Genomic DNA, 16,162 nt, shown 5'->3' with positions numbered 1-16,162 from the left:
CGGCTGCTGACGAAAACATAAGAAATGTTTGTTGATTTGGTCATTTTGTATGCATTTCAAGAAGAAACGTTTTCGAAGAAATGGCCGCCATTTGAAGATCAATGTTGTTGTAAGTTCGTATTATATTTATTACCAGGTATAGAAATACTGTATTAATAAAAAAACAGAGAAAACTGAATCTAAAATAACGCCAGTAAAACTTAATTAATTTTTGATTTATTATTACGAAAATAGGCATTTTTACATTCTTTAATTAGAAATCATTCTATCAAGTCAAAGAACTCATTGTATAAAGTGGTTTTAATAGAGCTAAGCTAATCAAGCCAATGACATAATCCTTTTCATTTGAAATGGATTACGCTATAGGCTTGCTTATCCGTTAATTTATATATTATTAGATTAAAAATACTAGTTTTTTCGTGCAACCTAAGACAAAGAGTTTAACAGACCTTCAAGTTTGGCTTATGTTCGGGATTTATATCATTTTACGGTTAGTGAAAATTTGTTCAAATTTAGTGGAAACTAGCCTTTAAACTAATGAAAAGCTTATCTACGATTTGTGTACAGTGCTGCTAATATTCGAATGTCGACTAGTGTCGGATAATCGAACGGCCAGAGTACCAAGTTTCTACTGTATATAATTTATATTCGAGATTTTACTATAATCTGATTTATAAAATTAAATGATTTCTATAAATATCTAGCTTAGTTAAACAGTATTTCTGAAGGAGAGTGTCGAAAGCAATTTAAAAGGAACAATTAAAAAATAAATTTATAAATTGAGTTTTTTCTTAAACTCTTACCGCGCTATAGACACTAAAAAGGCCATTTTATCTTACTAATTGTAGGTTTTGTTGTCCACAATGGGACGACTGGGTGAGGAGAGAGGGGCCTAGCATATTCTGGACAGATCATTCCTAACAAATTCTGAGGTTGCTTGCCCGGATTACTCAGGAAGTTTTATTCTTTAATGTTAACTAAACTTTGGTTTAAGTCAGTTTATACACAAATTGTAAACTTGCTAAACCGGAACTCGACCAGAGACAGAGTCAGAAAATGAAATATATTAAAACATTTTGTACTTTCGATGTAGAGTACACGCAGCTAATATGGACCACCATGTTGTCCATATTAGCTGCGTGTCCAAACTGCTGAAATTGAATCAACGTCGTAATGCAAGGTGCAAAAACGATGAATATCCAATGATATTACAGGAGCATTTTTATTAGTATATTATACATTAGTTTCGGTATAAAAAGCAGCAATGTCAAAAAACTTCAAAGTGAAGGTAATGTGAACCACAGTTGGTGATATCCACTGTAGTCCATTCTACCTGCACATAGTTCATATTAAAAGGAGGCTTCTAAAAACAGCTATTATTTTGTACAAAATTTATTCAGAGATGTGTGTTCCTTTTGCATTAACACGTATTCCATGTGTCCAACGCTAAACACTTCTGAAGTTATAAATTACTAAAACTAAACAAATGTGACTTAAATGACTATGAAATAATCAAAATAGACGCTTGAAGACATTTCCCAAACTAAAATAGTTCGGAGATTACAATTTTGGCAACGGAAAGAAATCTCGACAAGAAAATCAAATTCTGAACGATAAACAAAAGTACTGTTCGACAACAAAAGCATACAAGGTACCGAGAAACCAATACTCTGTAAGGCAAAAAAAAAATTTTTATATTAAAATCAACTGTTCATCGCATCTTATTGTAATCTGGAAAATAAAAACTCAAAAAAACGAAGAGAAGATCGACAAACGACAAATAGGATAGGACAAAGAGGATAGGATAACATGGGCCAAAAATACCATAACTTGGAACAAAGATGTACCAAAGTTATTTTCAGTGACAAAAGATTGATTAAGACAGCCGGGTAGGTTTAAATTTTGTTGGCACGATCTACAAAAGAAAACTACTGCTGCAAAAGAATTCCAGATGGAAGATCATTAATGGTTTCAGATGGCATTGAATTAAATGGTAAAAACCCTTATGCAGAATTAAGTAGCAGGTTGAACTCTGTTGACTATCAGAATATGCTACAAATTCATTTACTGCCATGTGCCACCAAAATTTGTACGAGTAATTACATATTTCAACAGCATAATGTTTTAGTTAACGTTTCTCAATCATCGAGAGTATTTGCCAAAAAATTAAAAATAATTTCTAATTTTGGATTAGATTGCATTAGGTCCGGACATAAATCCTATAAAGAATTTGTGTGAGATTATTATGAGATAAATATATCAGAACTGTCGACAATTTCTTAATGTGACAGACTAACTTTTTAAAATTAGGCTGGTTAAAAACTGTCCCATAAAACTGTTTGCTTAACTCTTTATGCATAGCGGGATATATTATAACCCACCTCGAAAAGTTGAAGTTACTTTCTTTGAGTAATCTTTTATGTTATATAATTGAAATTTTATGTATTTTTTTCATATTTTTATATTAAAAAAGTTCTGTTAAACATAGGGTTTTTTTTTCTTTAAAATCGTGTGCCTCCGAGAGTTAAGGCCACAATCTTTGATTTTACCAACATAATTATTAAGATAATTCTTCAAAATTTAATAAAAAATTTGATATTTAAATTAATTAATTAAAATGAAAAATTTATTGGTTACTAAATCCAAATTTTTTTAATACAGAATTAATTTATTTCGTTCCAGTTGCTAATTTTCTTTGAACAAGGTGAAATTTTTGTCTGCCAGTTATAAAAACTGTAGCAACGAGTTGACTAACTTTCCCTGCATTTAAAATTTTAGTGGCGCCATCTCTTATGATATTTTATTTTTTAAAAATTTTTATGTTTTTAATTATTATAAGATGACAAAAAACTTAATTTTCAGACTACGATGAGTTTTATAAAAAGTTGTAAATGTCAATAACAAGTAAAATCGTCATTAACGTGTAAAATTTGCTGATAAGAAGAAGGCAGAGTTTAAAGGATTTCTCTCAAAACTCTAAATTTGTTTAGTTAAGAATTTCTTTCTCAATCTTCCAATTGGTTTTCGTATAAAAGAATACTACATTTTCTCGTTTATTTCTATATTTTGTCATGTCTACAAGCGTCTGAGTTAAAACTGAAACATTCCCATTGATATTCTGAACATTTTAACCCGTTAGTTCGCGAAAACTCGTGACCTCACGGGGTCGACCGTATTGCTTATTTCGAGCTATAACGGACAGATCTATTTCGTAAATTTTTTTATAACAAAATGGTTTTTAAATAAATAAAGTGTTTTGTACGTTTAATCAGGGATTCGAAGTCTGTCTGGGACTTCGCAAACTCTAATCTTACTCAATATGACACATGACTCTGTCATTCTCCCCAACCCCTCGATATTTAATAGCCAAAATTTAATAGCATCAATTTCCCTAATACAGAAACCTCTCTGCAAAATTTTAGATATCTTCGACGAAAAGCACAGGAGTTATTAAGCTTCAAACAGGGTAAACAAAATGGTGCCCTCCCGCACAGGCACTAACATCCATACTTACAGAAAAAGAACCAGCATTTTTTTTGAATTTTATCATTACTAATTTGTCGTCTTTATGACTGTTAACTTTTATAAATCTTCTAATATAAAGTTTTAATACTCTAAATTTATTTATTTATAACTTTTGCATTTCTCGTCAATCATCAGAAATATTTATTTTCAATTCACATACTTTGCACAAAGGACAAGAGCCTCACAAAGATCTGCCGCCTGGGCCTCGCATTCATTAAGGCCGCTGCTGTCCACCGGAGCAAAAGCCATGTAATAAGCATCTAACCTCCTCAAAAAGAAGACGTGTTATATTATTACTTTTATGTTGCAGTAAGTAAGTGAGTATACTGTAATATTTGTTTTTCTTAATATATTATCTTTTTTTCATAGGAATTATAGTCAGTTTATTATTTTTAAAAAATTTTGCCAATAGATGGCGCTACATGTAACCCATCAAATCCGATATAAACAGATGTTTATCGATATAAAAAAATCCAATTAAAATTTTGGGATGGGATTGAGTCATTATCTAATTTTGGAAAAATAGCTGAACGTAACTGTTGAATTTCGTAGCAATTCAGTCAAACGGTTTAGGAGTGATAGCGAACAAATAAACAAACAGTCTTATTTATAGAATATAGATTAATCGTACCAATACAGTATGTCCCAAAAATAGATAATACCCACATAAACTTTTTTAAAAACCGATATTTACTAGGGATCCGTAGAATATTTTTCGGACAATTTTACTCGGTCCTTAGGTTTAAATAGGTTTAATGATATGCCTAGGAAGTGCTTCCAGAAAGTAACTTCTACGAGTAACTGGCTTCTGGCTCCATTAAAATTATAATGTTAAGACCGCGTGTTTATGCTGTCCACATCTCTAAAATTTGTACAATGTGTTCTTCAACGCTTAAGTAAATTAGTTAAACATTTGTTTAAGAGATAAAGACGTATCTTACCTCAAAATTTTTATTGTATTCAGATGAAGAACCATCGGTTTAACATTGTTCACACTAACCGTTCAAAGCAATTCTTTGACTTCTTAAATTAGTATGCAAATAGAACTTTAATAAAAGTCGTTTTAATGTCAACAAAAAAATTTTACTAATCATTCAAAATAATGTGTTTAATTGAAGAATATTATAAATTTTAAACATAGTTCTAAGTGGTTAGAGACAAAATGGGGAAAATCGGTAGCAAACTATGAAATAATTTCTTTTTTATGAAGAAATATTATTAAAATAGTAGTGACAAAGCAAACTAAACCGATGTAAACAATCGCCGAAATAAACACCGAATTAATCATCCAAAATGTAAATAGATAAAGTTTCTTGTTGCAATATTGCTGATCGTATTTATCGTCGTAAACGGGTGGATACATTTCGTACACCCACACGCAACCTGAAATAATTATTGACTTAGAAACGATAAAAGCAAAATTAAGTATTGTATTTAATAATTTTACCTAATATAAACCAAGACAACAGAAATATCAATAGTGTTATAAGAGGAATCTCCAAATATGTCTTTCTGTTTTTAAAATTTTCTACAAATCGAATAGTGGCAAAGAGTATGGTCTCGACGAAAATTCCCATACCCCCAATTATCAAAAATATTGGCACGTTATTCTGAGCTGGACATTGCTGTTAAGTACGTTACACCTGAAACAACCGCAGAAATGGGTGTAAACAAAACTATGATCTCATACACTGAATTTGCATACCGAATGAAACCATCAAGAATGGAATTACGATGAATGCCACAATTGTTAAGTACGACACTGAAATGAAACGATAATGAAATTATTATTTAAGGCTGTAGATATAATTTGTAATGCATTCTTTGTTATTAAACATACCAATCTTAAACATAATTTTATTTACAGCTTTCATAACTTCGAACATTTTATCTGATTCGATTTGCTGTTTTAGATCTTGAGGAAGAAGCGATTCCTGACATCCTGGCGTTAATGAATTAAATTCTTTTATAAAGATACATTTATCCACCAATTTTTTAATTTACCTAAAAGAATTATATTATGAAACTCTCGCTTCTTTTTTCCGTTCGTCTTTTTGTGTTTAGCTTTTTCAGAAAATTCAGCATCGTTTTTAATTGAAGTAATTGCTTCGGGTTTCTGAAATGTAGTTTCTTTTTCAACTACTTCCTCCTTAATAAGTGATTATTTGCATTATATTTTTATTAATTTATTATTAATTATAATTAAAATGTAAGGTGAATTAGAAAATAAATGCACTTTTTAAATTTTTATGAAATTTTACTGCATATATGAAACATCAGCAAACTATGGATAGCATTAAGGCTTTAATCATTGCTCATTGGTGAGGCACATGACTCTCAATTACAAAAAATAGTTTTTATTTTTATTATTTTCCTTTCTATGGGCACTAAGACATTCTCCTCTTGTACATGATTTTGGCCATTCCCATAAATAGATAAATAGCTGATGAAGGACGGGGGACTGATATATCGGAAGTAAACCACTCCTAAAAAATTCCTAGGATTTTTCGACTATCCGAATTCGATACCGCACTTTCTCATCTATAGTATGGGTGTACAATGTTAACATTGACGGTCATCCAGCTATTAATTGTTAAAGTAGTATACTCATGCACTGTATGTTCTTTAAACAGATAAATGATATCTGAAGCATACAGGAGTGTGCCCTGGCAATAAAGTGTACAGCAATGTCTGCAACATTTATATCACAGATTTTGTACCGAATTTTGTAATAATACAAAAACATTCGATAACCCTGCACAGTAGGGACCCGTTAGTTCGAATTAGCGAAAATCTAATATATGTTGTAAAATTTAGGTTATGATCTCCATGAAATTTTTATCAATGCTTACATTGCGGCCTTCAGTTAATTGCTCCTTTTCAAAATTTTGAGTACGTTTTCTTTGATCTTTCGAATTGCTTCTAATGGTTTCTTCAGTAATTTGAATTACTTGTTCATCCTGTACAGTTTCATTTTTTAAATATAAAATAGTTATTAATATAAGAATGAAAAATGTTAGTTTTTAATTACTTGCCTCCTCAAGAATATCTTCTTTTCGAAATGCCATCGTTTTTCTTATTATTATTTACCGGCATACTTAAAAGCCATCAGCAATATTATGTGACAATAAAATTGAACTAAACAAGAAAATACATTACGTCGTTGTGAGATTGTTTGTAAATTTAAGTCAGTGAAATGTAAAAGCTTGATTTTTCATTTTATTCTTCGTCTAAACATTCGTTAAGTCAGATCACTTTCGAGATCGCCCACTATTTCCTCAACTCCTCGATCTTTATCATTATCAATGCTCCTCATAATCAATTTACCTTACCAAATTTCGTGTAATCATCTTTAATATATCCTGAGATATTAAATGAAATAGTGGCCAACATCTTCACTCGCATGCCACATGCATCCGCATATATCTTTCCAGTTAATAGCATTTTCAATTTGTTTTTTTTTTTATAAAACTTATCCCCACTTTAAAATTAAGGTTGCTCCAATTACAAAAGTATAAAACAATATTTTAAAAAGCTAGAACAATGTTTACAACCTATTTTTCATGTGACATTTATGAAATATGGAAGCATTCAATAGGTTAGTGCAATTTGATCTGGAAACTTTTTTGATGGCGTACTCCCTAAGACGTAAATAATTATAACGTTTTACACTGTATAATAAAAATCATTTTGATTAAGTAACACAAAATAAAAACATTGAGTTTTAACCGGTGTCGCATACTTGTTACTGCCCATGTCTAAAAATCTATTCTTTTTGGTTACTCGAATACGTATTAGGACAACGAATTGAAAGGAATGTCGAGTTTTAAATGAATCTCAATGGTCTGCAATAAAACTTTTCAAATAAATTGGTAAAATGTACATATAATATCTATGTTTATGGAATAAATTACTGAAAAAAAGTTGCGAAATTTTCACTATAAATACGTAATTCCTGCTAAATTTTCCGCTACCCGCAAGTTGAATTTTTTCCATTAATGATCGCGAGTGATCGTGAGCCTACTTGTTCGGGAGGATGACTGAGGGATTAGACAGATTGCAAACCGGACACACATACAATATGCAAAACAGCGATTACGCGTTATTAGCATTTACGATTATTTTTATAAAACCAATCACTATCCTATTAAGGTTTTTGTCATCTTATAATAATTAATAATATAAAAACATTGTTTTCACAACAAAATCTCATAAAAGATGGCACGAAACACAAATGTTGTTTTTAAATTAACATTGCATAACACAGCGGGAAAATTACGCAACTAATTGTAAGAACATCTTTTCGACTTTCCTAAGTTGAAATAGTCGAAATTGGCAAGAATCTCGGAAGGTCAACGTTGATACGATTCCAATGCTTTACCGTGTTATATACAAAAGAAGCCGACAAAGTAAGGTGAAAGATTAGGTTCAAGTTGCCTAGAAGGCAATAAAAATGAAAAGTTAAACCAATTAATATAAGGTTTAATAATCTTTTTCGTGCACTGTCCCATTTTAAAAAATGTACTTTTTTGTTGACCCATTCAATGTTATGTACTGTATATATTATACAATATTATATTATATATAATTATAAAAAGACATTTATTTAAGAGTAAGATAAAGTGTAAATTTTAAATATTTGCAAAGTCTTAGTAATCCCCGCAAACTTTCATCGACCCCTAAAGGGTCAGTATCTACCCCGTGAAAATGCCGGAGTTAATATAATACAATGTATTTAGAAAAAATATCTCAGTTTTAGAATTAATGAATCACCGGAGAAAGAATCGTAAATTACTCATCAGCAGTTTATAATAAATTTAAATTTGATTTTGTACTCTACTTTTTCAACGAAACACCAGTACACTTCAGGTTTCCAACGTCAAAGGCATAAGAAAGCTGCGCAACAGCGGCCGAATGGATAAAAATGGAACAAGCAGCTCTTCGCCTGCCGTTCATGATTTCCAGACGAACGTCAAACCCGGAACTCACCACGTGGAGATGACTGCTTCAGAGTTCCACCAAGAGTTGAAAAGAATCTTACTCCACAAGTGACCAACATTACTTGTCAAGTTCGAGTTCTTCCTAACTCGCACACCTGGTCGTATGAAAATGCACATTAGCGCCACAAAATTTTGATTAATCTCATACCGAACTTCATTACCGAACACAAAAAAAAAATAAAATAAAATAATCGCCCTGCGCGGGTTTTAATAAAGCGGGAAACAGAAATCCCTCTCTATCTTCGATCGGCTTCTTAAGTTGCTCCACAAAAGTATAGAACTTCTGCAAATTCACTATACGAAAGTTAGGAATTACACATATGATGAAGCTACCTTTCTTCTATTGTTTCGAATTTATGAAAACACAATTTGTCGTAACTCATAGTTTCCTATATCGCAGCGAACAGCAGAAATTGTGAAAAAAATTGATTTTAAGCACCATAAAAGTAGAGAATGGACTTGTAAATTAATGCAAAAAGCATTAAATACCACAATATAGTTTAATTCCATGATTTATTTGCGCACTTCCTTTACTAATAACATCGAAAATGCGATTTGGCATACTATCAACAAGGTTTTTTATGGTCGATGTTCTAAAGCGAGAATTCACGCAGTGACAATTGCTTGTTTTAAGTGTTTAACGTCGGCATACGGACGAAGTTGGTCATAAATCCGGCCAACCAAAATCTCTTAAATGTTTTCTATAGGGCAATCAGAAGAACGAACTGGCCATTCTGTTTATTATTTAAACCACTTGTTCGTATCTTGTGATATATTAGTTGTCCTGTTGGAAAATAAGAGAAATTCTACTGAATCTACGTTTGTATGACAGAAATTCGTTCTCCAAACGTTTTAATGTTCATTTCGCTTTATTGTATCATTCGCAACATTTGTGTTTTTAAATTTTCAAAGTTTGTATGGAAAAATGTGTAAAGTTTTGATATTTTTTCTTTGTGTTTTGTAGCAACGTCTACAAAATGCAAAGAACTTCTTCAAGGAAACCGCCATTCGGTAAAACTTACATTCCATAAAATTCGAAAAACCGTCCTGTATTTAAGGGTTACTCATGGAAATTAAACTGGCAGCAACCAAAACTATTAGTTCCGCAGCAATTAAACTGGCAGCAAATGAACGTACATGCTAAAAGTTTAGAAATTACTTAGATTCATAATATCGTTATAACGATGTACAGTATTTAATACACGTTTAGTTTACTGTCACGCCATGTTTTTATATGAGGAAGATATTAAATAAAGTATGAGGAGGTCCAGAACTATAAAGAAATTTTGAAACAGATTCCTGACCGAACAAAGAACAAAAATTATTTGAATTTTTAACATCCAAAAATGCGCTGTGCCTAGATAAATGGCACTCAGTCTCATCACGACGTTGGGTCTTGTTATCAGCGATCACGGCAGTGAAAGCAAGTTTATGCAGCTTGGGTAGTGAAACAAATCCGTGATTCGCACGGGTAGCGTATTACAATTACTCGTGACACGATATTTATGCTGTTCATATACATTGAATTATCAGTTAAATATTAAGCTTCTTTTCTTCGTGGTTATTATCGCGAACATAAATAATAACGAAAAACTCGTATAATGGATATGTTTACAGCTTAAACAGAAACCAATGCATTCTTAACTGTATTTACTAGTTATGTCATGCTGTAATTATTATTGTTTTTTGAAGGGTTGTGTTTCGACATTCACTTCAGACTCTACGTAATTATGATAAGAATAAATAAATGAGATATTGTCCAATGTACTGTACTGTACTTCTACTAGTACTATGTCATATCTGATTTCGTTCTTAATCTACTGTTTTATATTATCTGTTTATTATACATTTTTTCGTTCTATTTCTACTTTCGTCATTGATATTTACCAAGTATGTAAAACTATTGAACACGGGTCGTGAGTTCGCGGCTGACAAATAGACTGAACATGTGTAGTTTATGTCATGTTACATTTAAAGAAAACCGTCTTTTTCCATAAAAGTCCTTCAGGAATTCTTATGTGTTAAATTGTACAAGTGTGTTTGTTGGATTATCCAATCGAATTTATCTTTAAAAACATTATTAAAAACACTTCAGAAGGTTTTATTATGTCATTTTCTATTAGTAATACTTGATCTTCGAAGGTTCTTAATTCGTAATTAGAAATTAGTGAAAAACTTCGCTTATTTCTGATTTTGTTTTATTATGTACGTGGATTTTTACTGCTGTACTAACCATTGCGATTTATTTCATAACTTTTAACATAATTCTTGCTTCAATCTGTTCTTTCCTTTATTTTTTTCTTGCACACAACTCTACTAACATAAGACTCGTTTCTATTTTTTTTGTTTTTTCTTGTGTTGATTTTTTTCTTGCTACAAAATAACATTATTCTTTTCTTTTGTTAGGAAGTTGAGACTTAACATTATCGACTGCATGATGCATTCACTTTCCTTCGCTTCTGCCTGTTTAGAAATGTTTGTATTTGAGGAGATTGGAACAGCTCATGTGTTTTTACATATTCAGACTCTAATGTGCAAATTTAACTGTCTGTAATGCAGGTACACGTGTTAGTTGTACTTTTAAAGACATTTCTTATTTTATCTGCAATCAGTGTAGAATAAGTATATCTTTATCAAAATAAATTATTTTATAATGAATGTGCAATAGCGAACATGATGCATTATATGTCTAAGATTACAAAATATATACAATAGCACTTCTAAAATTTTATCGTTTGATTGATGTTAATATAATCTCCAATAACATGAGCATACTAGCGCGTAATTAGTTGACTCGGCTAACAAATCATCAATTACTAAGGAATTTACAATTTGTAAAGACAAAATATTCGTTATATGATATACCAATCAATGCATTAAAATATCATTGAAATGGCAGATTCTTTAGAAATACTCATCAAAAGTTTTGAATCATATTTCAGAATGTAAACAAAATAACTTACCCTGATGTAAAAGTACTTAAAAGCTACTTAAGATACGATTTTGTGTTGTTTTAACTAATTATGTTTGCCATGGTATGTTGAAATATTGTTAACTTTATAAAGGAAATGCATAATCAATATCCAATTAATTTATTTTATTCACTATCGCATTCAAGTTTTAATTAGAATACACCATTATTATTATTAATGACACTAAAAATTTTCAGAGATAATGAGTTTACGTAACCAGTGTTTCTAAGATCAGTTTCATTTTGTTCTGTAAAACAGAGACACGAATACAGACTGAGCATGAGTTCGAATTTACAAGAGATTTGTCTGAGCTGTTTCATCAGCCCTTGTTGGACAACCGCTCTCATATTTGGGGTGGATGCATTTGAAACTTGTAACTGTAAATGCTCAAATGCACAGAGACAATTTCAAAAATAGAAAATTGAAGAATATCTATATTCGATTCATCGAACTGTCTTTACGGGTATATACAATTATTCTGACGTGGCAAGTAATCCCAGTAATCAATGAATATGCGATATGCATTGGTTGGTATGACGCTTTCGAAATAAATTCCATGTTATTTAAAATAGTACTTTCTGTTTTATTTATCGTTTATTGTATTGTTTTCAAATTCATCAAATGCAACAAATTGAATTTGAAAAATGCCATTAAGGAATAAATACTTCCGAGTAAAAATGATTAACGAAAATAACATGTTATTACAACATGTTACTCTGCTCGTTTCCTTGGTTATAATAGTAGCCATTGATTTGTATCAAATTGCGACCACTGTCTTTGTCTACCCTTACATAGAAAAAAAGAAGAAATTTCATGGAGAAGCTCTCTTCTGTAGTACATTCGCCACCTTAAATGCAGGTTTTCTTATTGGCGGAATCGGATATACCTTATTATTAGCGGCATTGTTAGTGCTAATCTCGTATAAAGAATTTGAGCAATTGTCGACAGAGCTGCTTTTAGTAAAAGAAATCGATTATAATTTACGAGAAAAGCTAAACGAATTAATGATGCATCATGAAGAACTTTGGATTTTCATTCAACAGTTTAATTCTAAAAATAATTTTGTATTTGGATTTCTTTACTTTGGAATCGTTTGGTTGACAAGTTTTTTATATTATGCATTTTTGTTTTTAGAACTTCATTATTTCATTAAATTATTAATACTTCTATTGATGATCCTATTCACTTGTATTTGCATAATTGCTGGCTGTCTGCTGTGCTCTTTAGCATTTACGGTAATTACACTCTATGTGCACAATTGACATATGCTTTTGATCGTTTATAATTGCTTTTTCTCTTGTAGATGGAAAATACGTTTCAAGATATCAGACAATTTGCAGGATGTGACATTGGAGAGAATCGGAAGCTAAAGGTATGTGATTTACACGACATTTAAACAAATATTTTTCTGATATTGACAATAATTTCAGATTTTGAACTTCATGAAAAGATTTGGAAAAGTCTCTCTCTGTCTCTCAATAGGCAGATTTTTGATTATTGATAAGAGAATTCCCCTGAAGGTTGTATTATTTTCTTAATTAATTGCGGTTTTGTCATTGTTTACAAATTTTGTGTTTGTATTAAAAATAAATTGAGTTAAATTTAATTTTCAGATGGCAAAAACGTTACATTCAGTTTTCTCTGGTTTTAAAAAGCTGAAAAGCATTTCGAATGAAGAAAAAAACTGTTCACAGTTTTACGAAATTAATTTCACAAAAACGAATTAGAAAACAAAAAAAACATCTGTAGAATTGTGTACTTTAAATGAAAATGTCTTTCTGCAATTATTATGTTTATTAAATGTAATCTATGGATGAGTATAGATAAAGCATTATAGTTTGCAAATGCTTGAATCATTTTTTTATAATTAATTCTTAGTTATACATGTAATATGTTTTTAAGTATTTAATTTTACAACTACGCTTTTAAATTGATTTTTTTCAGTGAGGCAGTGGAAGTGGCAATGCAAACACTTGCCTTACTTTTAATATAGTGCATATTATTTATTTATTGATTTATCACAATTAATTACAGTTAAAAATGTCAAGTATATAAAGTAAGATTTACTTCTTTACTACTGGTATAGGACTACGTAAAAGAAAATACATAAAAATAAAAATAACATCAGTAAAAACATAAAACGATAACACGATAATAATAAGACAAAAATATTCACATTATGAATTATTAGAGATTCTTTACGAACGTGTTTATGACGATTTTTATAAGACGATTTAAATCGACAGTGTTTTCGAATAAATCAGATATTAAACGATAATTCCTGAAATGTGTTTATACATGTAAAAATATAGGAACAGAATATAACAAAAACTTACGATATTACGAAAAAACACAAAAATATGGTGTAGTTTCTTGGCAGAAGTTGTACGTGTTAAACACACAGTAACAACTTTTGCTGAAAGAGATAGTTCAGATCTCTATAGCGATATTTATCAAATGATTAAAAGGTTTGTAATCTGGTCGAGAATTCGCACATCACCAATAAGCTGGCCACATAGAGTTATTAGAGAAACGGCATTCCGAATAAAATCGTCTCTTTAGACACTTTTCTTTAGTAAAGTCTTCATATTATTCGTTGCCTTATTTTAAAATTCCGTAAATCCATACTATAATAATAATATGATTGCAATTTGATAGACATTTATGTTTTGTAAATATATATTATATATATATTTATTTATTTATTTTGAACAGACTCAATACCTTCTTGGTATTGTTCTGATAGAAATATTAAAGCAGCTAATGTTTTTTGTTAGAGAAGACATTAAAGACAGGAGCAAAAAGAACAGGTATAAGTTAATGCCTACTTGTTTATACAGTTATGTATATTAAAGCAATATTTTGAACATTTATACATATCAATTTATATTAAATAAAATATATTATTATATACATACAATTAAGATTTTTTATTTTGGATATTTCAATTTCATAAGAAAGTGTCCAAGATATAAAGTAAGTAGTTTTTTCTTCAAACATAAAAACTAATTCAGATTCGTAGGCATAGTGTAACTATTCTTCTATACGTTACTTAAAGAACAGATATAATACGAAGTTCAAAAATGAAAAAAAACATAAAACATTTCTATATATTAAAGATATTTTTGATTATTGTAGTAGTAGCCTTAAAAATTACAACATTTGCTTGGCTTATCTTTGACCAATAAAATTTTACACAATATTTATAGATTTCTTAATAAGATTGGTAATAACAATATAGATTGCCTAAAAAAACTGGTGTTTTATACAGATTGGAGTGTTATTGTCAGAATCCTTATATGTACCGTACATAGGTGAAACAAAGCGGATGTTAGAAGTTAGAGTAAAAGAACATGAAACGGCCATCAGATTGAAGTACAGTAATTCCCAATGGTTCCACCATACAAATAGCTAAATTGTAAAATTAACCGTAATAATATAAAAGCTTTGCATTTTGAAAAAGATATTTATAAAAGAAAATTTAAATAAATTTCGCTTGTCAGCCTCTTCAGTGGATCACTGAAGAGGCTGACAAGCGATATATTTATGGATAGAATAAAGTAAGAAATAGTGAAAGTTATTTACTGGTCTTTCTCTGTTTTTAAACTCTGTCGAAATCGGAATTAAAAAAGTGAATTTCACTTGTAGTACTTGTAGGGTTTTTAAAAAAAATATTTTGGAATTTATTAATTTTCATAATTTTGTAATTTACATAATGGTGAAAAGTAAGTGTTTTTATTTTTGCTGTACTTTCTATGGTATATCATTGTCATGTTCTTATTTAGAGTTTCTTTGTTTTATTTGAGCTAGCACTGAGGAGGGGTTGGAGTACATTATACCAACCCGAAATGCATATGTAGTTCAATTGTAAATAAAAAATAATTTTGCTAATTAGTAATTGCTGTGAGATACGTCTACCAAAGTGTTTGTCTGGATTACAGAAACGAATTAACAATTAAAATATTCTATATATCGAAATATCTAAGATAACAGGATTACCAATTATACAGGATTTGTATAATATTATAAAATATTATACTATATAAATAGAATATGCAATAACATTTACGCATTTATTGTTCGTCAATAACGAAAATCAATAAGTTTCTGGCATATTTCTGAAAATGACTTGAATTGTTTTAGCCTAATTTAATTTCAATTAAACATAACTCACCAATTTGATTGCCGAATTACATAACATTTACTCAATTGTAACATGAAATTTTTATGCAGATGTGAGATAAAAATCAATATTAATTAAAAGCTAAATTATGATTATTTATATGTGTAACATTAGTCAGGTCAACGACAGAGGCAGGCGTCCTGTATTAACTATATATCAACTTTATATGTAAATTGAATGTCACGTTGTTTTAATTCAAATGTTTCTTCCGAAAAATGTTAAATAGATGGCCGGCCGGACTCCACTGCTGACAGGAAAAGTATAATATACAGAGGCAACCGATATTAATTTCAGGCGAAGAACATATATTTAAAATTAAATAAATTAAAAACATAAGATTAAAAAGTGCAGCCCGGCATTTTGACAATGTCAGAATAAATAATTCTCGTTAGAATACAGTATTAATCTTATATTTAAAACAGAAGAATAAATCGACACAAAATGGCGTTAAAGAACTTTCGACATTCCTACAATTGTCGTCT

The 16,162-nt window shown here is 30.1% G+C and overlaps 1 protein-coding gene and 2 long non-coding RNA genes across 3 annotated transcripts; 1 reads left to right on the top strand and 2 right to left on the bottom strand.

The window, feature by feature from the left end:
* Positions 1-4,638: 4,638 nt before the first annotated feature.
* Positions 4,639-5,264, bottom strand: LOC136970980 (uncharacterized). Its single transcript, XR_010880080.1, has 3 exons — positions 5,231-5,264; positions 4,973-5,168; positions 4,639-4,908 (listed from the first exon to the last, which is right to left on the bottom strand). It is a non-coding gene; the product is annotated as an uncharacterized lncRNA (long non-coding RNA).
* A 3-nt stretch (positions 5,265-5,267) lies between these two features.
* Positions 5,268-6,463, bottom strand: LOC136970981 (uncharacterized). Its single transcript, XR_010880081.1, has 3 exons — positions 6,378-6,463; positions 5,530-5,674; positions 5,268-5,467 (listed from the first exon to the last, which is right to left on the bottom strand). It is a non-coding gene; the product is annotated as an uncharacterized lncRNA (long non-coding RNA).
* A 5,720-nt stretch (positions 6,464-12,183) lies between these two features.
* LOC136970979 (uncharacterized) lies at positions 12,184-13,246 on the top strand. The gene is made up of 4 exons (XM_067265465.1): positions 12,184-12,732; positions 12,801-12,869; positions 12,928-13,017; positions 13,111-13,246. The coding sequence occupies exons 1-4, from the start codon at positions 12,193-12,195 to the stop codon at positions 13,222-13,224; spliced, it is 813 nt and encodes a 270-aa protein (XP_067121566.1). The 5' UTR covers positions 12,184-12,192; the 3' UTR covers positions 13,225-13,246.
* Positions 13,247-16,162: the final 2,916 nt, after the last annotated feature.

Source organism: Centruroides vittatus, unplaced genomic scaffold (genome assembly GCF_030686945.1).
Source record: "Centruroides vittatus isolate TY-2023 unplaced genomic scaffold, ASM3068694v2 contig_223, whole genome shotgun sequence".
NCBI classification, from domain to species: Eukaryota; Metazoa; Arthropoda; class Arachnida; order Scorpiones; family Buthidae; genus Centruroides; species Centruroides vittatus.
Note: the sequence above shows the minus strand (reverse complement) of the source record. Positions and strands in the feature narration are given on the sequence as shown.